General features: G+C 41.3%; 1 protein-coding gene across 1 annotated transcript in view; it reads left to right on the forward strand.

Annotated features, from left to right (window-relative positions):
• The window catches only part of Cab39 (calcium binding protein 39), a 75,143-nt gene that overhangs the window by 23,086 nt on the left and 26,097 nt on the right, over positions 1-25,960 (forward strand). The window contains exon 2 of the mRNA XM_027397438.2: positions 9,608-9,764. Within this exon, the coding sequence (XP_027253239.1) occupies positions 9,651-9,764 (114 nt within the window). The 5' untranslated portion in view covers positions 9,608-9,650. The remainder of the gene's footprint in view (positions 1-9,607; positions 9,765-25,960) is intronic.

Consider the following 25,960-nt stretch of genomic DNA (forward strand, 5'->3'; position numbering starts at 1 on the left):
AAAGGCGTGCACCACTACCGCCCACCTGGCTACTTTCTTGGTCTTTAGGGGGAAAAAAAAAGAAAACTTCACTAGTTTATTGTATGTGTGTACATCTCCCTGCATGCGCAGAGGCCAGAGGACGGTTTGCAGGAGTGAGTTCTTTCCTTCTACCATGTAGGCGCCATGGATTAAACTCAGGGCTTGTCAGCGTTGGTGACAGATTCATGATTCAAGGGAAAAAATTATTTTTACTTTGTGTCAGGGTGTTCTCTGTGTGCCAGTGTCTGTGTGTCTACATGTATGGAGGACAGAGGGCAGCTTTGAAAGTCAATTCTGTCTTTCCACCAACTCAGTTTGTCACATCTGGCAGCAGATGCCTTGACCTGCTGAGCCATCTTATTGCTCCCCTCCAATCTGCCCCCAATTTAAAACGTATTGTATATTGGATCTAAATCAGAAGAAATTTAGTAGAAATAGATGTTCATTCCCACAGGCTTATTCCAAAATGCAATAGTAAACAAGGGAAGGTGTAATGTGCTGTAAGAATACACATGAAAGATTGCAGCTGATGAAATCACTCAAAGTTTGTCAGCTGTATCCTTTGACTGTTCAAACTGTCATTTTGGGGGAGGGGGTGGCTCAAGACTAAATGTAAGAATTATGTTGATGTAGTCTTGGCTGGGCAGATCTCATGTAGAGTTGAGGACCTGTAGTACCTGGAGAATAATCAAAGAAATTCCCTGATTGCGCCAGCAGCTGCTCAAACTGGTGTATTTTGACAACTTGTAGGATTTACTTCTTGTCTAGACGAGAATGAAATATAGAAATGAGAGGGTTGTTTGTTGGTTTAATCATTAGTTATTTTAATCATTTACAAAAGGTGTGTGTGTGTGTGTGTTTTCAAAATTTTAAATAGCCTCAAATCAGAGGCTTCTAATTGTGAAAAATGCTTCAAATATAAATAATTTTGCTTAACATCATACTTAATATATATTTAAATATAGTTAGTGCATGTGGAAATATATACTATACAGCCTCCTGAAAGAACTTAATTAGATGGCTAGCTGAATAAAACCCTAGAATTCATGTGACATAGTGTATTCCTTAGTTGATTATTCCCCCTTACAATTAAGCAGTGCTTTAATGAAAGAAATCAAACTAGACAGTAAGTTGATATTTAAATGAGAATCCATTAGAATATCGCATTTGTTTAGAAGATACCATTAATTACAAATGTTTTATATCTGTAGACATAAAAAAATCTTTCATATTCTGCATCCAAACTTGTTTGTTTTTAAAGATTTATAGGTAAGGCTATACACAATGAAAACTGAATCTGGAGACATGGTTCAGCAGCAGTGCTTGCTGCTTTTGTAGAGAACCTGAATTTGGTTCCCAGTACCAACATTGAGGGACTTTTAATCACCTGTAACTCCATGTCCAGGGATTTGATGGCTCTTCTGGCCTTCCTGGGCACTGCCCAAATGCACCCACATTAATACATTAGGTGACATTAAGTTGATATACAAATGATGGGCAAGGAGAGAATACTTGTAAAATAAAAGGAGGAGTGTACAATGTTTCACAGACCCATAAGAAAGGACAGTGGGTAACGGGTGTACAAAGAAAAGAATAGTAAGAACTGGTTAGAGGGGTGGAAACAAGGGGGAAACAGAGGCTTTTGTTGGCTCTGTTGAGTGAGACAAGGTCTTATGTTGTAGGTCTGGGGCCTGGGAATTTTCTCTGTTGCCCAGACTGGCTTGACCTTGTGATCTCCTGCCTCAACCTACCAAGTGCTGGGATTATAGTCATAATTTTCCTAATTTTTTAAAAGATTTTATTTATTATGTATACAACATTCTGCTTCCATGTATATCTGCACACCAGAAGAGAGCACCAGGTCTCATAAACGGATAGTTGTGAGCCACCATGTGGTTGCTGGGAATTGAACTCAGGACCTCTGGAAGAGCAATCAGTGCTCTTAACCTCTGAGCCATCTCTCCAGCCCCATAATTTTCCTATTATGATAGTGTCAAACTGCTGGATCACACTCTTACTCTCCCATGGCCTCAGTTGGTATACAGAACTTTTCTCGGGTCAAAACAACCGTTTGTTTAGTCATTTCTTATGAACAGATTTCTAGGAGGGCAGGTCAGGAATCATTTCCTCAATTTTTATTAAGGCCAGGAAGCTGACAGCAGCTGGCTGTGAAGAGGACAGGTATCAGATTCTTGTCTCTACTCACTCAGGGAGACTATACTGTACCTAAGAAGACAGTACAGTTGGCAGGGTCTTAATGTTGTTAGATCCATTGTGTTGATGTAACCCATCAAAGATTATAGTAGTTTATTAGCTATGAGTTGTCTTTAAAGAACTTTCTTGTCAGCCAGTTATCCTGAAATAATGGGCTGTACAGAATAGATAGAATAGATGTGCTAGGTCTCTCTCTCTCTCTCTCTCTCTCTCTCTCTCTCTCTCTCTCTCTCTCTCTCTCTCTCTCTCTGAGACAGAGTTTTTCTTTATCCCTGGCTGTCCTGCAACTCTCTCAGAGACCCTCCTGCCGCACCCCCCCCCCACTGTATTAAAGGTATGTACCTCCACGGCCTGGCTTGATCACAAAGTTTTTGTTTTTTTGTTTTGTTTTGTTTGTTTTTTGACATATGGTTGCTCTGTGGCTTTGGAGGCTGTCCTGAACTAGCTCTTGTAGATCCACCTGCCTCTGCCTCCCAAGTGCTGGGATCAAAGGTGTACATCACCACTGCCTATCATCACAAAGTTTTTTAGTTCTTAAAAAAAGTTATTGTTTCTCTGTGTGTACAATTTGTATGTGCTCGTGTGTAAGACTCATGGGGGCTTTTCCTGTCTCCAATTCCCACTCCACTCTACTGTTTACAGGACCCAGCTTTTGTATATGCTCCAGGCATCTCATTGCACTTCAGCTACAGGTTCTTCTACTGTTGCAGGCTCTTTTGGAAATAGGAAAGGTGTGTGTGTGTGTGTGTGTGTGTGTGTGTGTGTGTGTGTGTGTGTGTGTGTGTGTGTGCATTCTTGCATTTATTTATTTGTTTGTTTATCATTTTAGCCTTGGGATTTGAACCTAGGGCTTCATACAAACCAAATAAGCACTCTGTCAGTCCCAGCACCATGTTTGTTTTTTGAGACAAGGTCTTGCTCACTAGCTGGCTTCAAACTCATGGTCCTGCTGCCTCTTCCTGACTGTTGGGATTGTATGTGTGTACAGGCATACACCCTGCTCTAGGCCTTTGTCATTGGATGTCATTTGTACAGACATGTGGATAAAAATAAGACAGTAGTGTTTGGGCTAAGCATTTATGTGTAAAATATTGTCTGGGTCCAGTCTAGAAATGTCAAATTAAATATAACTAAAGCCTACAGTAAGGGAGATGAGCCTAGAGAGGAACAGATCACAGGAACCCAGTTTTACTGAATGAAATGCTAAGTTATTGGGTGGAGATTGATGGAGGTTGAACAGAGAAGCAACAACACTTTTTTTTTTTTTAAGATTTTATTTACTTATTATGTATACAGTCTTCTGCCTGCATGCCAGCAGAAGGTACCAAATCTCATTCAAGGTGGTTGTGAGCCACCATGTGGTTGCCGGGAATTGAACTCAGGACCTCTGGAAGAGCAGTCAGTGCTCTTAACTGCTGAGCCATCTCTCCACCACCACCCCCCCCCCAACAATGCTTTTAAACTGTTTGGGAGAGACGCTAGTTACATTGTTTTACATATTCCCGCTACTGTTGCCATTCCTACCACAATCTTATCTAGGTTCTTATCTAGGTTGTAAAATTTCATCATCAGGTGTTTGATTAAGCATCTAGCATCAGCCAGGAAAGAAGCCTGCTTGCCTGTATGCATGTCTGCAAGCTTACATCAAAGTCACTACATCTGCCTCTCAAGTGCTAGGACTAAAGGTGTGGGCTACAACATCTGAACCTGAAAGTCTCTGTTAGTTGCAAAACCCATTCAGTGTCTCCTGAGCTTTGGTTTAGTTTTGGCATAGTTGGTTTAGTGTTATGTTTCTGGTGGCTTTGGTAATTAACCAAGGCTTCAACTGGCTTCTTAAAGGTCATCCTGTTTTAATTTTAATGAAGCTGACTCATCAGATTTTATTTGAGAAGGGCAGTCCTCCCATCCAAAAGCTGAATGGAGTTTTAGTTACAGGCTCCAAAGGGAAGGATATACACTCTCTTTATTATACTAGATAGTATCTACTTATATATAGATAATTAACTATTATATATTTGTTTTTATTCTGAAATTAGTAGTCATGAATCAGCGTTTAGAGGCAAGGGTGAGTAGCTAGCCCCTTCTATTAAAATTTTTCAAGCAACAGGTATTTTATAATGTGATAATACAAATTAAAATTTTTATTTTTTAAATTACATATATGCCTTTGTTGTATGTGTGTTCATGTGCATATGAGTGCACATGCTGACAGAGGCCAAGGGTATCAGATGCCCCTGGAGATAGTTATGGGTGCTTTGTGAGCCACCTGATGGGGTGCTGGGAATTGAACTCCAGTTCTCTGGAGGAGCAGCACATGCTCTTAACCACTGACCCACCTCTCCAGCCCATGATGTGCAATCGGAAATACTTGAGTTTGACGTATTTTTATTTGTACATCACATTAGTAGCTGCTGTTTTTCACATTTCATACATAAGGAAAGGGGCTTAGAAGTCTAAGTCAAGGTCTGGTGAAATCAAGATTTGAATCTAGTCTCAGACTGTCTTTAAAATCCTTATAATTAATCACTATGCCTTCAATAATTACTCTGTACTATTAAATAGCTTAGTACTTAGAAACAATATCGACTTATTTGGTAATTGTAAGGATTAAGTAACATTAACCATGGTAGTATAGCATTGGGTCATAGAGTTTGTATGATTGCATTCACACTTTTCCATGACTGCATATTTAATCAGGGACCCTAATGGCTCTTGGATGCAATAACCTTACAGTGTGTGGGCTTTTTGTTCATTTTTACTGTTTGCATTTGACTGCCTAATTGACGAGTCAGATCTAACACATATGTTAATACAGAGCTTTATGAAGTCAGCTGTCTAGGAATGTGTTGTCATTCAGCAGTTTGTATTATTGTCTCTAAACACACACCCACATTTTGTCTGGAAAGCAAGAACTAAATGCCTTAAGTTTGTAGCATATGTTATTGAATGAATGACGGTGTCCTGATACTGACTTACAGGGCATTTGATTTTTGTCAGTATTTGATAGCATGTGAGTAAATAGTGAGGCACATAAGCCAGAGCAATCCAGTTGCCAAAGTGGTAGTACCTAACAGTCCTAACTTTAATGGTGTGGATATTTTGCTGGTAAAACTTTAAACAAGTGGCCGTTTCTAGCATCCATTTTGGGAAAGAGAGTGGATACCAGTGAAAACAAGTACAAATATTAAAAACAAGAACTTAAAAGATTATATTGACCCACTAATAGCTTCTCCACTATTCCTTAATGTTTGGATTTCTCGGAATGAACAGTAGAACCTTTTCTTTAAAAGCTAGGTGTTTATTTCTCAGTGATGGATTTAGATACAGGAACAGATGGAAAATATTCATTATTTAGACTTATACCCCACCTAAGAAAATGGAAATCCACAGTATTAGGCTTAACTGAACACCAACTGAAAAGCAGTACTCCCTTTTCAATGATGGTGGTGCTCTTTACTCACTCATTGTGACAACCAACACTCTTTCATCATCCTTGTCTTACTCTGTTGTTACTGCTATGACAAAATACATAGCACTAGGTAACAGTTCCGAAGGCTAAATCCGTAATGGGTTCTGGGTTAAACAAGTGGTGAGGTCTATATCCTCACATGGCAAAAGGTGTTATAAGAAAAGCTCTTATAAGAAAGGCAGCATTAATCAATCCATGAGGCTCCATCCTCATGACATGAAAACCTCCCATTTAAGTCTCAGCCTCTCAATGTGTGCATTGAGAATTAGCAGCATATGAATTCTCATATCATGCACTACAGATACTGTGGATTCCATTACAACCACTGGCCTATATGGAGAATGTGAAAGGGCCCTAAAAAATAAAGATTTACAAAATAGAATTGACTCAAAATTGTGACGCCATTGTATGGGAGAGTTAAGCAAATGTCATCTGCTATCATGGCCAAGTGTTGGTGATAGAATGGGGTGGGGGTGGGGAACAAGGAACAGGAAGCAGGACTTGGATGAGATTTGAGTGCTGGGATGGCGTGTAGATACCAGTTGCTGAAATTATAGATGACACTGCCAGAGCAAATAGAGGGCAAGGGAGACAACCAGAACCTGGAAGGACATTAATATCAGAGCAAAGATAGAGTCATTGTATTAGTTTCAGAAAACTAATGAATGTAGAGGAAGGCAACTGGTGGGGAACACAAGGCAAAGCAAGAAGTAGTGGACACAGTCACAAGTTGAGCTTGCAGTGCTCTGAGTGTTTGTTGTAGCATGACGTGATGTGTTAGATTATACTGCCCTTTTCAAATTACCCTTGGCCTCCAGATCCCTAGGATTCAAGCACATCTTACTGATTATGACCATAAATAGACACCTATACTTTTACTGTAGCCTTTAGTTTGAAAAACTTAATCATAATATATAAAGGAAAGGTTTTTGTCCATCATGAATATGTTTCCTGATGTAATTGGATCCTTTGTGGAACTGTTGCCCTGAGTACATGTCATTGCCTGCTTTCTTGGAGTACATTGAATTTGTTTTTATGTTCCTGTTGGGTGGATCAATTAAGAAGGGTAATTATTTCATAACCTTTCCTGAACAGAAGAATCTTATATACATGGTCTCCCTGACAGCTATGTTTTGTGTTGTGACAACACCATAGGACCTTTTAAACCTCCTTTAACCTGGTCACCTCTTCCATGGTTTAGCCAGAGCTGAAAACATCTACATAGCTCCATAGCACTTCCTGCAGAATACCAGATACAGAATACAGGTACAAAAAGATACCCTTCAGAGACAGTTTTGTGTAGCTCACTGTGTATGCAGAGGTAGCCTGTCTGCTCCTACCCCCACCGAGGGTTTAAGGGAATGGTAATAAAGAAAATGATTCAGATTTACATGTCAGTGAGAAGATAGACAGTCTAGCACTCATCCAAACTTTTTTAAAAAGGGGCTTAGAAGTGGATTTGAGTTTCGAGAACCCATAGTGAAGGGCATGTGTTAAACTATTTCTTTGATTGATGAAGTTGTCATTTAATCTGATTTGGGTTGTTTTGGGTTTGGTTTGGGTATTGGGTTTTTGTTTTGGTTTGGTTTGGTTTGGTTTGGTTTTGGTTTTTCAAGACAGGGTTTCTCTGTATTGTTTTGGAGCCTGGCCTGGAACTCGCTCGGTAAACCAGGCTGGCCTGGAACTCATAGAGATGAGCCTGCCTCTGCCTCTGCCTCCTGAGTGCTGGGATTACATGTGTATTCCCCCACTGCCTGGCTCAGAATAGATTTGTAAGATGACAGAAACTGAGATAGGGACTATATTGGCCAGAAGAGACTACATCAAAACCTGTTGAGAAATGTTGTATTTATAATTTAATTGTAGATTTAGCATTAGCATTAAATTTACATGTTCTTTCCCATTTGTTCTTTGTAAACAGACATGCATTTCTCTGTATCATATTAGGGGGGGAAATTCAAAATTTCAAATGAATTATCAACGGTCAAAGGAAGTGTTAAGTTGCTGTGCAGTGGAGGTATTGATGTATCATGCATGTTTGTAGACAGGTTTCTGCCCCGTTCAGTCCCAAATAAACATACAGAGGCTTATATTAATTAAAAACTGTTTGGCCGAGTGCTCAGGCTTCTTAATTGGCTAGCTCTCTCTTAGTTATTAACCCATATCTATTAATCTATGCATGGTCTTGGCTTACTGGAGATTGCCCAGGAAACCTATCTTCCCAGTAGCTATATGACATCTCTCTGATGACTTACTCTTTGCATTCCTTTTCCCAGAATTCTCTTTCTTCATCAACCAATAAGAGAAGCATATTCGTAGCATACAGAAGGACCTCTCCTCCCCCCCCCCCCCCGTCACATGTTTACAAAGGAAAACACAAAACTAGGCTGCAGTATTCCACACCGCCCTCTTGCTGAGTTGGTACAGGGGTGGGAGGTAAGAAGGTACCTGGTGCAGCTAAAAATATGAAATTGAAATTCAATTTGAAAGCCACTAAGAGATATAAGATTTTTCTGAAAAGTATTATCTTAGGTTATTTAATGTCCATTAATACCTTTGGTTCAGCTTTGAAATTTTTAATTTTTCCCATTGCTGGGAATCCAACCCAGGGTTGTGCAAATATTAGGCCCATTCTCTTATCACTGAGCTATACCCACTCCCAGCTCTTCATTTTAGTCCTTTTAATGAAAAAACAAAAAGACAAAAAAGCAAAAACTTGTGACTTGTAACATGTTACTGTGTCAGTCACTCTGGTTGTGCTGTTAGGATTGTTTGTGACAACAGCTCACTCTGTAGCCCTGGCTGCCTGGAGCTTGTATGCCCATCAGGCTTGCTTCTGCCCGCCTCCCAGGTGCTGAAATTATGAGCAGGCCTGGCTGTCCTCCTGAGTTTGTTTAGGATAGCTTTTTACATAGCTGTAGCCCTTCTTCAAATAAAGTAACACTGTGATTTGTGTAGTTGAAATGTTGGTTTCCACTACCACAAAAAGTTAAGAGCATTGTTCGGTGTTTGCTTAGGGATGGTCACATCTGCACTAGAAAAGTACAAAGTCCATGATGTAAAAACCTTGAGGATCTGTTGGGAGATTGATCCAAAGTGTTACCAAGGTCCTTTCAGCGCTGAAGTACTCAAATTTGTCAAGGAAGTACAGGCATGTAAGGCAAGTCTACTGGGGTATTGTGGGGAGCAGCATAACATCTGGGATAGGAGCATGCTGCTGCTGCCTGCTGCTGCTATTTAGTTGAGCTCCATTGGGCTTTTTGCCTCACTTTCCTCAGCTCTATCGTAGACTGTCAATTGGAGGCATAGTGTTGAAACTAAGGACAAAGTCAGTAGGAACTGGAGCTTGTTTTACCGTGAGCCAGATTGTTAGCCTTACTGACCTCATCTGTAAGGAAACAATAGCGACAGCCAGGGTTGTTTAATGAGTAAAGTACTTAGCATTGGGTCTGGTGGTAGTAGTTGCCCTGTGCGATGTACATGCTGCTGCTGTGTATGTCAGAAGCACCCACAGGCACCGGTTTGGTGGATAGTTAGAGGAACAGAAGATGGGGGGGGTGCTTAAAAAAACATAGTGTTTGAAAAGGCCTCTCTTTGTAGCATTATTTTTACACATCTTAATGAGCTTACAGGTTACCAAAACTTAGAACATCGTGTAAAATGGTTTTAAAAACATTTAGTTTATGTGTAAGGGGTTTTGCTTGCTTGTATGTCTACACACCATGTGTTTGAGGAGGCTAGAACAGGGCATCAAATAGTTTTGAGTGCTGGGAACCAAAGCCCAGTCCTCTTAAGTGCTGAGCTGCCTCTGCCCCCAAGATGGTGTTCTTCATAGATTGGAATATAAAAGTGTATCTTTGGTTGACCCTACTTTTCTCACACGATCCTTGTGCTGTGTTGCAGGTCTACCAGGCAGAGTGCAGTGGAATCCTCTGGTGCTGCCGTCATGCCGTTCCCGTTTGGCAAGTCTCACAAATCTCCAGCAGATATTGTGAAGAACTTGAAAGAGAGCATGGCTGTTTTGGAAAAGCAGGACATTTCTGACAAAAAAGCAGAAAAGGTATGCATCTGACTTTATTAAGGACCAAATACAAAATAGACTTGTGGTAACTAAAAAAAGAAAACAATAAATTTCCATTTGGATGTAATTGGGTTATTTTTTAAATAGGGTTTCATTCTGTAGCTCATGCTGGTCTGGAATGTGGTGTCTTCTGGGTGCTGGGATGTGATTGCTGGTGTGAGCCACAGCACCCAGTGTTCATTTGCTCCACTCTGATTCTTGAGAGCAGTGTTTCCACTAACCTGGGATTGGGCATTAAACTCACAGCTACGCATGTGTGCTGGGCAAGTGGTCGACCACCAAGTGACATTTTCTGCTCCTGGTTTTCCATGTTTTTTTTTGTTTTGTTTTGTTTTTGTTGTTTTTCTCTCAATCCATAACATCTCCATCTACTTAATCACTACAGTCAAAAGCCTGGTTTTAATCCCAGTCAGGCCTTGCCCACTCTTCTCAGAAGAATCCTGTGTGTTCTGCTCCCTGAAGAGCTTGGAATAGAGCCTGTGATTTCCACTTTTTCTTGAAGACAATCCTTGTAATCTTTCTCATGAACCTTAGCAGTTATTCCAGGCTCCACGAGGTCAGATAATCAAATAGACTAGAATGTCTTTGTCTTGTTTTTCCCTCATTCACCCATTTCCACCAAAGCCCCGTTCATCTTTCAGAACCCTCACATGTATTTCCTTTTCTTAGTATAGAGTCTCAGAATCTTCCTTCTTCATCCTACTCCTGCCCAACAAAACAAATCTCCTCCATTTGGGCACTTGTCTTGAAATGTCAGAACTGCCACCATCTTCAACTTGTTAACTTGTGTTTTGTCCCCCTTGCTAGTCTGAGAGCTCCGAGCACTGTCTTAATGTTCCTTTGTGCCGTATAGGGTGCCTTAGAGTAAATACCCATTATTTGTGAAGGAGTGGTAGGATGAAATCTCCTACCTTATCTTTATTTAAGAGATTTTTTTTTTCCTGTCTAGGGATGAAAACTAGGTTTCTTAGCCACGACCTTTTTGTTGTTGTTGTTTTTAGATAGAATGATGTAAACATGGTTTGATTTGAGGTCCTTACTGTTTTTAAGTGAATCTGTAGAACATGTGACTGATAACTTCCTATTCTGAATGGTCCCAGAGAGGCTGAGATGTCTCAGTGTTTAAGAGAGCTTGCTACATCTGAATCTGACCACCCACAATTGCTTGTAATTCCATTTCCAGGGTTGTGGATGCTTGGAGTTCCTCCTCTGTACTCTGTGGGCACCTACACTCAAAACATGTACATACCTGCACACATAAACACAGAAGTAAAAATAACATAAATCTTAAATAGCCCCAGAGTCTTTGGCTGTGAACTGTTGTTTTTTGCTGTTCCTTGTGGCTTTACCAGTGTCTTTTGATGTATGGCTGACTGACCTTAGCGATATCCCATCTCCTTTTGTTTTCTTGTCCTGTTTAATATCTCCAGTGCTCTTTGGACCAGGAAAGCAGACTGATTTGAAGTTGGGGGGGGGTGAGAGAGAGAGAGAGAGAGAGAGAGAGAGAGAGAGAGAGAGAGAGAGAGAGAGAGAGAGAGAGAGAGACTGTCTGTGTCTATCTGCCTGACTGTCTAAAAGAACTGCTGATAAAAGGCCAGTGCTAGCATGAACACAGAATGCAGAACTGTCCCATCTTACTAAAATGGTTTAAGATGTAAAAATAGAAGAAGCCTAGTTCCAGACAATGGAAACAGGTATCCTCAGAAAATTAGAGGGCTGTTAGCAGTACCACAGCAACACTAGCAACTCAGAGGACAAGAGGGTAAGCTTGCATACCCTCTCACTATTGGATACCTACACTTGTATAAAACAGCCAGCAGCCCTAGTAGTCCACAGGGTCTAACTTGAAGTAGAAGTAGCTACAGCTAACAAGAAGCAGGGCTGAAGCCAATGAACTGACCAGCTTGTCTTAGACAGCAATGTGAAGGAGAATAGACCCCATAGGAGAGTGAGTCATGCCTGCAGGATTGCCTTGGGCTGTTCCTTCATTCTTAAATTGTTGATCATTGAAAGTATGTGTGTATTCCATGATTCTTCTTTTGCTGTGCCTAAAGATACAGTCCACTCCTTAAATTCATTCTGTTTATCAAATAAGTAAGAGTGTGTGTGTGAGAGAGTATGAGATTCTGAGGATTAAGTCACAGCTTTGCAAATGCTGGGCAAGTAACTCTGCCACTGAGCTACACCACGGCCTCTCATCGACCTTACTCCATTTTCGAAACTAGGAATATCATATGTACAAGATGGACAAGGTCTTTGCTTTTGAGAGCCTCCTTTCTAGTTGAGAAGGATGGATGATGGACACACTGAAACCAGAATTTCAGGTAGTAGTAAGATGTATATCTCACAAAAGCAATAAAGTAGATTTATAGAGCATAGTGAGTGCTTAAGCTTTTTTGTTCTCAAGACATCTTTATACTCTCCAATTATTAAGACCTTAAAAAAAAAAAAAACACAATGTAAGTGGAATTACATTGGTATTACCCCATTAAAAATTAAAGTCAAGAAAGGTTTGTTTGTTTTCTTGGTTTTGTGTTTGTTTTGAGACAAGGTTTCTCTGTGTAGCCTGGGCTGTCCTAGAACTCACACCGTAGACTAGGCTGGCCTCAAACTCACAGAGATCTGCCTGTTTCTGCCTTCTGAATGCTGGGATTAAAGGTGTGCACCAATACACCAGAAAGTGATAAACACATTTCAGTTTAACAAATAACATTTTTATGGAAAATAACCATATCACCAGAAATGAAAACTTCAGGGAGAAGAGTAGCATTGTTTTGAAGCAGATTTTAAAATCTCTTTTACTCTGCTGATAGAAGACCATTGGATCCTCACATTTGTGCTGGCATCACTCTTACACATTTTGTTGGTTTAAGTATATAAAGAAAATCTAGCCCCTTATAGACTTACATGGATATCAGACCTCTTATGAAAAAGAGACGGATTGGGCTACAGAGATGGCTCAGTGCTTGCTGCTCTTGCAGAGGACCTGGTATCCATTCCCAGCACTCACATGGCTTCTCAGAACCATCAGTAATTCCAGTTCAGGGGACCTTACACCCTCTCTAGATCTCTGTTGTGGGCTCCTGCATACATATGGTGAACTCATCCCATAACACATTTTTAAAGGAAAAATTTAAGAGAGAAAGTTGTTTATTAGAGAAAGCTGTTTAGTAGCACTTCAGATAAATTTGAATGTTTGATACAACATGAGAATTTGATAATTGGAGGTTATACACTTCCTTTTAACACTCAGTCATGTTTATAAGGAACCACAACACATTTCCCATCTTTCATAACAACTTGTGTACTTAAAGGACAAAATTTAATCACATTAATGACTTTCTGCTACTTCTTCATAGGCATTCATCTCTTCTCCCTCCTTGCACCCTCCTCCTCAGCCTATACTTTTCTCAAACTTGTGATCCTCCACCTTCAGACTTCCTTAGTACTGAGATTACAAGTGTGTGTGCCATTGTGCACAGGTCTCATGGGCATTTTGGGGTGAACCAGCAGTCTCTTTTGACTAAATACCTAGTCGTGCAGGTTTAAGAAACTGCTACTGTAGTTTGCTGGTGCTGCCTTGCTGTGTGCTGGAGTATCAGCTCTTTAATGTGAATGGCAGTGCAGTGGGGGCAAGGCAAATGTCTTATTGATGTGAAAACCTCAGACCTTTTGGAATGGTCTCGTGGAGTCCAAGAGTCCATCCTTTTACAATGTACTGTGATAGTTATAGCAGAAAGAAACTGGCTACAGAGGTGAGGGAATAATCCTAATTTAGATGAGGTTTCAGAGGAAAATCTTAACTAAGACAGTGGTTTGATGGAAATGGTAGAAGAAAGTGATGGAATCCACATCCTCTACTTGACTGAATCAATGACTTCTTTGATTCACAGCTATTTTGTTCTCTTAGAGGACAGTTGGAATGCCAGGATCATTTTTGGTAATAGCACTAGGGGAAGGTTGCTACTGGCATTCAGTTAGTAAAGCCGGGGATGCTAAAATTAGAACAGCAACAAAGAATTACCCAGTGAAAATGTCATTAGTGTGGAGTTTGAGAACTCCCACTCTAAGCCAGCATTACACAAGAATAGACCTGCTATGAGTATAAAACAAACATGGGAATTTCTGAAGAGTAACTCCATGTGAATTACTTATTCTGAAACAGATTAAGAATAGAGGAGAAAACACCTGAGATTTCTGACTGATTTGTCAATCTCTAAAGGGAAATGGTGACTAGGGAACATGGTGAAAGATAGAGAACTGAGACATGAAAGTAGAGGAAAGCTGGAGTTTGAATATTAAAACTGAGAGCTACACTGTTAGTACAATGCTGAAGCATTGAACTCAGGAACTGGATGTAACCTGCTAACATTATACTAGAGATTGTAGGCAACACACAGAGAAATGGTGTACAAATTTAAAATATACCTATTATAAAGATGAGGGATTAACAATATTAAGCTATTAATAAATGTTGACAAAATGCAAGAAAAGCTAGGCCAGAAGTGTAGGCATGGTGACAGGTACCTTTAATCCCAGCACTTGGCGGAAGAGCCCTGTGTTTGAAGCCAGCCTGATCTACCTAGTGAGTTCCAGGACTACATAGAGAGACTCTGTCTCAAACAAATAAACAAAATGCAAGAGATGATAGGAAAAGTTAGGAGTGCTAAGTGAGTAGAATATCCAGCCTGCTTTAAATGTCAGCTGTAGAAAAAAGTGTGTCTGTGCCTGTATCAGTGTCATCTGTCTCATTCACTGTAACAGAAAGTACAAACTGTCCAGGAATACTTAATGAGGAATTATGCTAAAGCCTTTTCAGAAGCATAGAGTGCTGGACCCATGTCACAGATAAGGAGGTGAGATGCGCTCCAGATGCCATTTCTTCCCTGTGTCATTTTTAAGTCTAAGACAATTCTACTCAGATCATAACAGAAAGAGTTGGTTTTTTTGTTTGTTGTAATTTTTAGTGATTTGTTGATTTTTATTTTATGTCCATTGGTGATTTGCCTGCATGTCTGTCTGTATGAGGGTGTCATATCCCTCTGCAATTATAGTTACAGACAGGTGAGAGCTGCCATGTGGGTGCTGGGATTTGAACCTGTGTCCTCTGGAAGAGCAGCCAGTGCCCTTCAGCACTGAGTCATCTCTCTGGCCCCAAAGAAAATAATTTTTGAACTCAGAATCTAATCCTCTATCTGGTTTGAGCCATCCTTCACACTGCTTAGGATTTCTGCAATGTTTATAACCATTGTGATATTTTCTTTCTTCCTTCCTTCCTTCCTTCCTTCCTTCCTTCCTTCCTTCCTTCCTTTCTTTCTTTTTTGGTTTGGGTTTTTGTTGTTGTTGTTTTTTGACACAGGGTTTCTCTGTGTAGCTTTGGAGCCTATCCTGGTACTCGCTCTGGAGACCAGGCTGGCCTGGGATTAAAGGCGTGTGCCTCCGACGCCCGGCTTTATTGTGATCTTTTCAAAGAAAGTCAAATAATACTTATTTTAAATTAAGTCCTTACATGGGCCTAAATTACTTTCTGCAGGCAAAACTTGTCTAGGTCTGGTTTTGCAAATCTTTTGAACAAAGGGTACTGTTTACATTTTTAAGGATTGGTATAGTCCCAGCCTGTTTCCCAGCACTCTGGAGGCCAGCAGATCTTTGTGAGTTTGAAGCCAGCCTAGAGTTCTAGGACAGCCAGGATTGTATGATAATCTGTCTCGAATAAACAGACAAAACCAAGTACATGAGATAGAATTTGTATGTGTCCTACAAACCTCAAATATTAAACACCTTCACATTTACAGAAAAGTAATGCTGACCCTGACCTTTTACACTGAGGTCTGAGCTTAGTGCCCCAACACATACACACATTTCCTATTTTCCCTCTTGATCCCCTCACAGTCCTGCCTTAAGCCTTTGCATTGGACTCTTCCCCTCCTTAAGGATCTGTTTTTCAAGTCTTTGCTCACATGCCACCTTTTCACCCAGTATGCCATTTAAAATGAAACCCTGCCCTCTTACCTTACTCTCTTTATCTTGTGTAATGTATGTACTTATATTTCTTCCTCAGTGGAATGTAAACCTTCCAAAGACATACCTCAGCAAATACTTGTGTTTATTGAAGATGAAATAGAAAGTAGAGTTAATGCAAACTGCTGCCACCAGCTCTCTTCTAGCTCTATTTAATGACTGCTGAATGTGATAAAAACATCCACATTTAGTATGTATCTAACAATAAGGAGCTGTGACTGAGTGCCTGCTTGAATCAATTGAAGATGATTCAATTTTCCTTAAAAGAAACATGTTGCCACCTAGAGCTTTGTCCTGTACTAGAATCATTGCTCAGGTATATATCTGTTTTTACTGCCTCCCTGTTGCTGTGGCAAAACACCACAATCAAGTCAACTTACAAAAGAAAGGGTTTAATTGGGCTCATGGTTCTAGAGGGTTCATTTATACTGGTAGAATGATAACATGTGACAGATGGCTGGTACAGCAGCTAAGAGCTCACATCTTGATTCCCAAGCAGAAGCAGAGAGAACACTGGGAATGGTTTGAGTCTTTTGAAGCCTTAAAGCCCACTCCAACAATGGCACACATTCTTATCCTTCCCAAACAGTTCCACTAACTAGAGACCAGGCAGGCAAACGAGTCTATGGGCTGTTCTCATTCAAACCACCACACTGTCCATTTCCCTCCTGTAGTCACTGATGATCAGAAAATACTTTTTATGATAGATGAATAGAATGCCTACTAACACTGAATCAGTTTAATCTCAGGGTTCCTGTGATCTGCTGCAAAATACAGCCCTCAACCCTGACTTTATATTGTGATTGATGTATCTGAGGGGAATCAAAACTGTAATAGTAGTTTGATTGACAAAAAGAATAGAAAACTATGGATGAATGAAATCAGGCACCAAAGAAAAATTAGTTATACCAGAGAGCATATGGGACATAATTACTGTGGCAAATGTTGAATACAGAGCAAATGGAGCTGCTGAAGAATGTAAGTTGGTACAGCCGCTGTAGTAGACAGGCAAGTTCTTAAAGAGCTGAATTTAAACCATGCCACTCCATGCAAAGACTTGTGAATGTTTGTAGAAGTTTTATATGTAATAGCCTAAGTCAGGGAATAACCAGATGCATGAATAAAATAAACCTTTTGTGTCCATCTACCAGTGTGTGTGTGTGTGTGTGTGTGTGTGTGTGTGTGTGTGTGTGTGTGTGTGTGTGTGAGAGAGAGAGAGAGAGGGGGGGAGGGAGGAGGGAGGGGGGGGGAGAAGGCACATGCCATGAAGATGAGAGGACAGTCTCAAAAGCCAGTTCTTGTGCCACATTGTGGGATTCAGGGCTCTAGTTGAGGTTTTCAGACCTGTGCAAAAGCGTCTCTACCTGATGAGCCATCTTGCTATCTTAGTTTACTTTTAAATCCCATCTTACATCTTTGTCTCATCTTCATACCTTTCTATATAAGAACTTTGATTTTTCCCACCCCTCTTTTTTGACAGGGTCTTACTATGTGGGTCTAGCTGTCCTGGAACTTGCTGGGTAGACAAGACTGGTTTCATAGACAAGGGCTGGGACTAAAGGCATTTACCCTCACACCCTACTCCATTTTTTTTTTTTAAGTATTTACTTTGAAATTGCTAATTCATAAAAAACGAGGTGCACCTCTTCCTGCTTTCGTCCAGTGGACAGTGTGGCCCTATTCCGTCTTCTCCTTGGTGCTGGTGTGACACTAGCTCTGAGCACATTGACCTCAGCACATTGACCACATTGACCTGTTGCAGCAGCCCAGAGATGGGTGTTAGGAGGATGTATGTCAGGTTTAAGGTAGAGAGGCTTTCTGGTTTGTGGAGGTCCTGAGATAGCTAGTTGCACCAGAGTTTAGTTTCTTGAGGACTTACTTTACACTTTATCTATCCATAACATTCTCAGGCATCACTTTGTTACCAGGCTGGCCTTTTGCTTTGGCTTCCCAATTTCATTTTAAGCAGAAAGTCTCATAGCTTGGGTGCTACCATCCATGAGAGGTTGTAGTGGACACTACCCTAAGGTTGCAGAACATCATCTGTACCTTCCTACCTGGGTAGGAAGATAGTCTTGTTCTAATATTGTTGCCCATGATACAAGCATTAGGTATGAGTTTGGAGTTACTGGTTCTATTTGTTTATATTGATCCAATAACTTAAATGTTTTAAAAATAATTCCTAGAGCAAAATAAAGTTGTCATTTGGTGTATGTGGATGCTAGGGAACCTTCCTACTTCAGGAGTCACTTGCCCACCTCCTAAGGGACTTAAGTTCTGTTCTTCTACATCAGGGCCTGAATTCTAAGAAACTCCCATGCCCAGACTGTTCAACGTGGGCGCCTCCAGCCCCTGCTGTATGCAACTATTTCATAGGTCATTTTTCAAAAGTCCTAAGGAAACAACTAAGACCTTAAACAAAATTCTTTCCCTCTGACCCCACAGAGTAAGCAGTGAGAGACATGTGACTCCATTTTCCAGTCAAATGAGTAGCTAGTCATAAGGGATATTCTTGACTAAGTATTTATAAATGGTTGGCTACTGTAATAAAGCAGTCTGCCTGTGAAACCTAATATGAGGCTCCCCAGGCATGCAGGAGGCATGCATCTATGCCTCGGAACACCATGTCCGCCTGATGTCCCGACAGCTAACAAAATCAGGAGGTCATTCCATGTGTAAATTGCTGCACTGAAGTGCAGGTAGTTAGGAGTGTGGATGAGCCCTTTCCAAAAGTGTGTTAAGGAAATGAGAGACACATAAGATGGTGCAGCCCTGCAAGACTGGCAACTGAAGGAAGGCACAGCTGCGCCAGATAACAGGGGAGGATGGGGCCCTGGGAGGGAGGGCAGGGTTGGAGCACACCTAGAAAGGAAGGAATGTGAGCATTCAAGCTTTTACCTGGGGAAGAGATGAAGATGTCCAAGGTGAGAATGAAAGTAGATGACAGGGCAAAAGAATTGAAGACCTAGGGGGCTGGAGAGAGAGAACACTGGCTGCTCTTCCAGAGGACCAAGGTTCAGTTCTCAGCACCCACATGGCAGCTCATCCCTGTTTGTAACTCCACTTCCAGGGCTTCTGACACAGATATGTAATGAATATACAATAAATTATATTTTTTAAAAAAAGAATTGAAGATATTTATTGAGATGTGAAGTCGGTTGAGGGATAGATAGCTGACCCTCTAAGACACAAAGGATATCCTTGAGGCCCCTTGTTTAAAAGCTGTTTCTGCAGCCCATGAGATAGAGCCGTAGACTTGGTACTGAAATAAGATGCCCCTATCTGAGAAGAAAAGGCAACTAAGAGGGATAGTAATCCTGTCAGACTTCCCCACTTCCACAGCACCACCACTGTGGGAAGTCAGAAACCCAGAGAGTAACACAATGCAATGCTGTTAATGGGTGTAGTCTTCAAATGGCCTCCTGGACCAGCAGTCCAGTTAGTTCAGGGTAACAGGTTGCATTTAGTTGCATCTCACTAACTGCTTCAGTGTGAACAACTTCTCTCAGTCTTTCTTTAACCTTTGTGACCTAAATATTTGAATGTTCATAGATAATATGGCCCCTGATTTTAGCCTTACTGGTGTTTCTTCATGATCTAGTATAGGTTGGACAGTTTGTCAAGAGCTCCACAGAACTAATGTGCCCTGTAAGGGGCATCCTATCAGGAGATACTCGAGTCAGAATGTGTTATTACTGGTAATGTTCATAACAAGCACTTGGTCAAAGTGGTATTACACTGTAAAACTACTATTTGATTTTTGTAGTTAGTATCTTAGGAGCTGGGGTTATAAGTTCAGGGGTAGAGTACTTAACTAGTATGTTCAAGGCCCTGAGTTCAGTCTCTCATACTAGAGGTGGGGCTTGTATTTTGGGCCAAACATAGTGGTCTATGCCTATAATCTCAGAAGGGTGAGGGAGGAGATTGCTGTCAGTTTTCAGTTAATTCGAACTGTATAGTGAATTCTATCCAGGTCAGCCAGCCTTAGCGTGAGGCCATGTCTCAAAACAAGAAAGAGTATTGAGACAGAGCTTGTATTTCAGGACTGATTAAAAAGAAGTGTGTGTCCGAATGGAACAGAGTTTAGACAGTTTCCACAGGAAGGTCTCATCAGAGAGGGGTAAAGCTAGGTGTGCATGTCCAGAGTAGGATACCAAATAAAACTCTGGAGGAAAATGCAGCCATTTTGAAATGTCTCCTAGGAGTTAACTACTTGGGAATAAGTCTGGCTGACAGGAATGCCTGAGCTGTATTGAAGTCAGAGGAGCAGCACAAATCATTAGTAAACCAAGTATGCCTGGGCTCTGTCACCTTTACAACAACTACAACTCTGGGATGTGGGCTAGAAAAGTTGTGGGTGAATTATCCAGGAGTCTAAAGAATCCAGAGGCATTGATCTCCAGTTGGGAGCAGCACAGAAACACAGCCTTAGCACCCAGGCGGTACAGTCAGTAAGGCATCGGTGGATTTCAGCAGCTTTTTGAAAGGGGGTGTGTTTAGAGATGCTGCAAGTGACTAGCTGCTCAGGAGGTGTATGGACACCAGAAAGATGTAGTAAGAGAAGCAGAGTACACACTGACTAGTGGAAACCCTCCAGAGAAGGGACTTGGGTTTGGCCACAAGAACACTGAAGGAAACAAGTCAGATAGACCCTGACCAACCAGTTCTTTCTGTAAACAACCCCCTACCCCACCTCACCCCACCCCCCACCCCTGGTTTCTCTGTGTAGCCCTGGCTGTCCTGGAACTCAACTCTATAAACCAGGCTGGCCTGCCTCTGCCTCCTGAGTACTGGAATTAAAGGTGTGTGCCACTACTGCCCAGCTTTCTCGTGGCATCTTAAGTCAGTTATTGCCTCCTGAATTACCTAGCCTTGTAAAGTAGGGGGTATCACCTTTCTCACTAGTTTGATGCTTTTTGTTTAATCAGTTGGAAATTATTCAAGTAAGAGGGATCAGAATTAAAACATCCTGGCCTTCACTGCATAAATTAATAATCAAACAGTAGATAAGCAAATGAAATAAACAAGTAATAAATTGGCAGAACATTCAAACAAGTCTGAGAGAGAGAGAGAGAGAGAGAGAGAGAGAGAGAGAGAGAGAGAGAGAGAGTGAGTGAGTGAGTAGAAGAGGCAGAAGGTACTCTCAAATTGGTGTGTGCCCCTTTAGACCACTGGTTCTCAACCTTCCTGATGTTGTGACCCTTTAATACAGTTCCTCATGTTATGGTGACCCCAACCATAAAATTATTTCATGACTGTAATTTTGCTACTGTTATAAATTGTGTCTGATATGCAGGAGATCTGATACTCGACCCTGGTGAAAGGGTTATTCCACCCCAAGGAGTGGCGACCCAAAGGTTAAGAATTATTGTTTTAGACTGTACAATTATAGGAATTAGGTTGTAAATTGAGCAAAAGGCACACTTACCTTTGAACTTACTAATTTCCCATACAGAGTAATACATATGGGTGTATTATTGGGTGGGTGTGCTGTGACTCAAGATTTCCAACTCAGCCGACATGGAAACAAACTGTTCTTTCTTTAGTTAGTTGAGCACCTGATGCAGGAATTGGCTTTCTTTGGGGTTAGCTTGGGGATCTATCCACACTGACTATATGCCCACCAGGATCCAAGTTTAGAGTACTTGGGACCTTTTGTTGTTGTTTTTTTTGTTTTTCGAGCCAGAGTTTCTTTGTGTAGCCTTGGCTGTCCTGGAACTCGCTCTGTAGACCAGGCTGGCCTCAAATTCACAGAGATCCACCTGTCTCTGCCTACTGAGTGCTGGGATTAAAGGCATGCACCAACACCACCACCACCAAGCTGAGTATTTGGTCCTTAATAAAATGGCAGCCTTATTGAATTAATTGGCTGGTCTGTTCTTTGTTCATACTGTAACTTTGTTAGGCAGATACTGCTATAATTAATTTGTTGGTGACGCCCCCCCATCTCAGATGATTTGTTTCTTTGTTCATCATTAAAGTCAAGTCTGTTCTTACCCAGTACCAGACAGCATTTGATTCATAATTCTAGTAGACACCGTCCTTTCTTCCTTAAAGATTAGCTTAGTTGTTACCTTGCTTTGCCTATTTGGTGAAGCAGTAGTGCTGGGGAAGAGAAATGGGGAAGTCTGAATTTAGTGAATTCTTTCTAGAAGTAAACCAGATGAGCTGCTCCTCTCTCCCCCGGCTAAACTTTTACAATCTAGGCTGCTTCTGGACTCTTGGTTTTTCAAGACAGGGTTTCTCTGTATTGTTTTGGAGCCTGTCCTGGCACTCGCTCTGTAGACTAGGCTGGCCTCAAACTCACAGAGATCCTCCTGCCTCTGCCTCCCGAGTGCTGAGATTAAAGGTGTGCGCCACCACCACCCGGTACTTCTAGACTCTTTTTAAGTCCTCTTCCTTCTGCTTTCAGTGTCGTTTTACAGGGTTGCTCTGTCCTTGAGGGCCTGTATCTACTACATTTATGGAGAACCTACAAGCTCTTAATGTAGCAAAAGGTAACTGGGAAATAACAAGGAACAGAAGACTGATGCAGCTGTGAGAAACAATGTGTGGGAAAACTTGGTAGTAGATGAGTATGTGACAGAATTTACCTAGGAAGACTTCTGAGAAAGTGATCCCGTACAGTACTGAGCTAAGCACTGCAGGGAGAAAGGCAGTTGACCTGGAGGTGGGTGCAAAGGACTTGTGAGCATAGGTGAAACCACATATACAAGAACTCTGAGGAAAGACAGGTCCAGAAAGAACATCATAGGTAGATAGTGGGGAGAAATTAGAGCGCAGGTCCAAGTTAGACAGTAGGGCCAGGCTTTGTAGGGGTTATAGGTCATGTTCAAAAAGAGTTTGCACTATTCTAAGAGTAATCATTGGATCATTTTAAACAGACTATCTTTGTCAATTGTGTTAGGGTGTGGAAAAGAATGTAGGAGTCTTAACAGGAAGTCTGCAAGGAAGTCAGTGGGTAGGCTATATAGTAGTTTTGGCAGGAATCACAGAACCATGATTTTGATGATGACAGAGGAGGCAACAGATTGGGCTGATTCAGAAGGAGGGGGAGTTGATGATGACCCCTGAGTGTCTGACATGTGCAAAAGCACCTATATTGCTACCCGATTGAGGGCAAAGAAAGAATACTAGACAGTGGGCAGCAACATGAGTTCTGTTTTAGATACATTGGGTTTAAGGTAGGTACTGTACGTAAGACATCTAAATAGAGACATTTTGTGTAGACAGCTAAATGGCAAACAAAGCCTGGGAGAGCTGGCAAAGATAGGAATCTGTAAGGCATCTGCCTCTAGGAGTTAATTAAAGCAGTGGGTGTGGATGAGATCACTTAGAAACTACAGATGGAAGGAAGGAAGGAAGGAAGGAAGGAAGGAAGGAAGGAAGGAAGGAAGGCAGGGCAGGCAGGCAGGCAGGCAGGCAGGCCTCATACCTGGCCTGGTGGAATGCTTGATATTTAAAAGTTTAGTTAAGGAGGACAAACTGAAAAGGAGACCAAGAAGCAACTAGAGAGGTGGGAAAGGTAAAAATTAGGATAGGGAAGGGTGGCCTGAGCAGCAAGTACAAATGCTGCAGGTGCCCAGGCATCATGAACTGCTTTCAGTGGCATGTAAGTTACTGTTGGTTTAGCCAAAAGCAATAAAGTATTGGGAGTAGGAGCCATTTGGGATTGGGATGAGCAGTGAATAAGGGAAGAGATGTGGATTGTGGCTGGGAAGAGTTTGTGGTATCCAAGAAGAGCCTACTTGGTTCTGTTGGGGGGAGCCCTGGTCATGTGTAAACACTGGGAATTGGCTCTGAGAACAAGAAGAGATAGGACATGGGGCATCTGAACCAGAAGCAAATAAGCATTGATAGGCAGGTGGGTGGGTGTAGGTCCATTGTCATTGGCTCCTCACCACAGTGAGTGCATCTTCTGAAAAGGAAGGGTTTTCGACTCAGCAGCTTTCTGTTTTGTTCCTGCCTCTCTTGTGTAAAGACAGCATTATTGTAATAGAATTTACATACTGTGCAGTTTACTCTTTTAAGGTTAAAATTCCATGTTCTTTTAGTTTAATCATGGATATATATGACCATAACTATAGTTCATTTTAGAGTATTTCATCACCTCAAAATGAAACCCTTGCACTTTAGCTATTACCCCTTTCTTAGACACCTGTTACTTGCAGAAGAAAGAAGGTGATCTGAATTTAAATTTTAAAATCATAATTTCAAAATGGATAAACTAAGAGTTTCTAAGAGTGTTAAAACTTGAGTCTAGCCGGGCGTTGGTGATGCACACCTTTAATCCCAGCACTTGGGAGGCAGAGGCAGGCGGATCTCTGTGAGTTCGAGACCAGCCTGGTCTATAAGAGCTAGTTCCAGGGCAGCCTCCAAAGCCACAGAGAAACCCTGGCTCGAAAAAACAAAACAAAACAAAACAAAAAAATAAAAACACTTGAGTCTAACCAGAACCCAAAGAAGACTGGCCATTTAGGTTCATGGGTATAAAACCACCAGGTGACACACTCAAAAACCCTAGTGTCAGCTTTTTATTCTTGTCAGTGAGAATCACTTGGAATGTTAATGAGATGGGACTGAAAGGTAGTGTATGTAAACAGATTATAATAGAATTAGTCCTGCTGTTAAATGATTTCCCCTTGGTCCAAAAAAATTACATTTGTGGGTTCCTTATTGCATATGAGATGTTGAACTACTCAGAAATCTAAGTACTGTAGATAATAAGGTAGATACTGGACTAGAAAAGGTAAACTGCTTAACATGGATACTTAAGGTTTCATAGTAGGGTTGATGGGAGGGTAATTTGAAGCATTTGGTGGGGGGAAGGCTTAGAAATCAGAATCCGTTTGATTATTAGTTTTTGTTTTTTATTTTTTGGTTTTTCAGACAGGGTTTCTCTGTGTAACTTTTTTTTTTTTTTTTTTTAAGTCAGAGTCACATTATATAACCCTGGCTGGCCTGAAACTCAAAGAGATCTGCCTCCCTCTGCCAACATTAAAGGCATACACCACTGCACCTGGTCAAAATGGTTTAGTGAAAAGATTTTACTAAATTAACTTCATTTTATTTTCTTACAGCAGCCAGAAAATATGAAAGAAATGCCATTTTATCAAGATATTGATAAAAATCTTTACAAATACAATTTGCAAATAGTGCTGAGTAGCTATACCCCCAAATTATTACATCATTACTGAAAAGAGGGGGTGGTTCAAAGATACGATGATAGGCCCAATTGTGGTTCTTTCCTGTTAAAGCATTTTGGTTAGCAATGTAGGCAGGCCACAGGGGTATAACTAGACATATGATTCAACTGTGAGAGTAATATAATAAACAATTTACTGGGTATCCTTCAGAACACAGAGGTGTCTGTGCAGCCGGGTGTTGGGCTGATCCTACAAGTACCTGGTGATGTGGGGAGAGTGAAAGTATCACTACAGTTGGCCTTGATGTGTGCACATGTGGAAGGCAGAGATTCACTCCATGCTAACTTCTTTCTCTCTGCATTTCATGATTGCCCAGATTCTTAAGGGTGCCCTTAAGCTGTGTCAGCATCTGTCAGGAAAGCGGTGCTGTGCCGTGTGCAGGGTCTTCTGTATCATTCCATCTGGGACAGGGCTCTTAGAAGAGTAATGCACAAAGTTGAGAAGAGGTTTTCTGGTAATTTAAAGGAGGAAGGGTGTGCTACCTACAAATAGACCTTTGAATAGAAGAGAAGTTACTGCTTGGGACATCAGACAATATAGTGAGGCCACATTTGTCTGATTTCTCCAGCATTACTGGAGAGAGGGAGGGAGAAGGAGGGAGGGAGGGAGGGAGGGGAGGGAGGAGGGAGGGAGGGAGGGAGGGAGGGAGGGAGGGAGGGAGGGACACTCAGGGTGAAGTTGTGTGACCATTTGGTAAGATGTTTCCATGGTTGGCTGTAAAGAGATTCCTGTGGACTGTATAATTTTTCCTAATACTGTCACAGGCTGGTGTCCTATAAATCTGAGTTAACTCGACATGAGGTTTATTTCATGTTTCTTTTTAGGTAGATTTTTACTGCCTTTTCCTGTTTTACTATTCATTCCATTCAAGGCACCTTTATTGATCTATAGAAAGCCTCCTGTTTTGATGGGTTTGTTGCTAGCTTGCTTGCTTGCTTGCTTTTTTTT

This window comes from Cricetulus griseus, chromosome 2 (assembly GCF_003668045.3).
Source record: "Cricetulus griseus strain 17A/GY chromosome 2, alternate assembly CriGri-PICRH-1.0, whole genome shotgun sequence".
Taxonomy (NCBI): domain Eukaryota; kingdom Metazoa; phylum Chordata; class Mammalia; order Rodentia; family Cricetidae; genus Cricetulus; species Cricetulus griseus.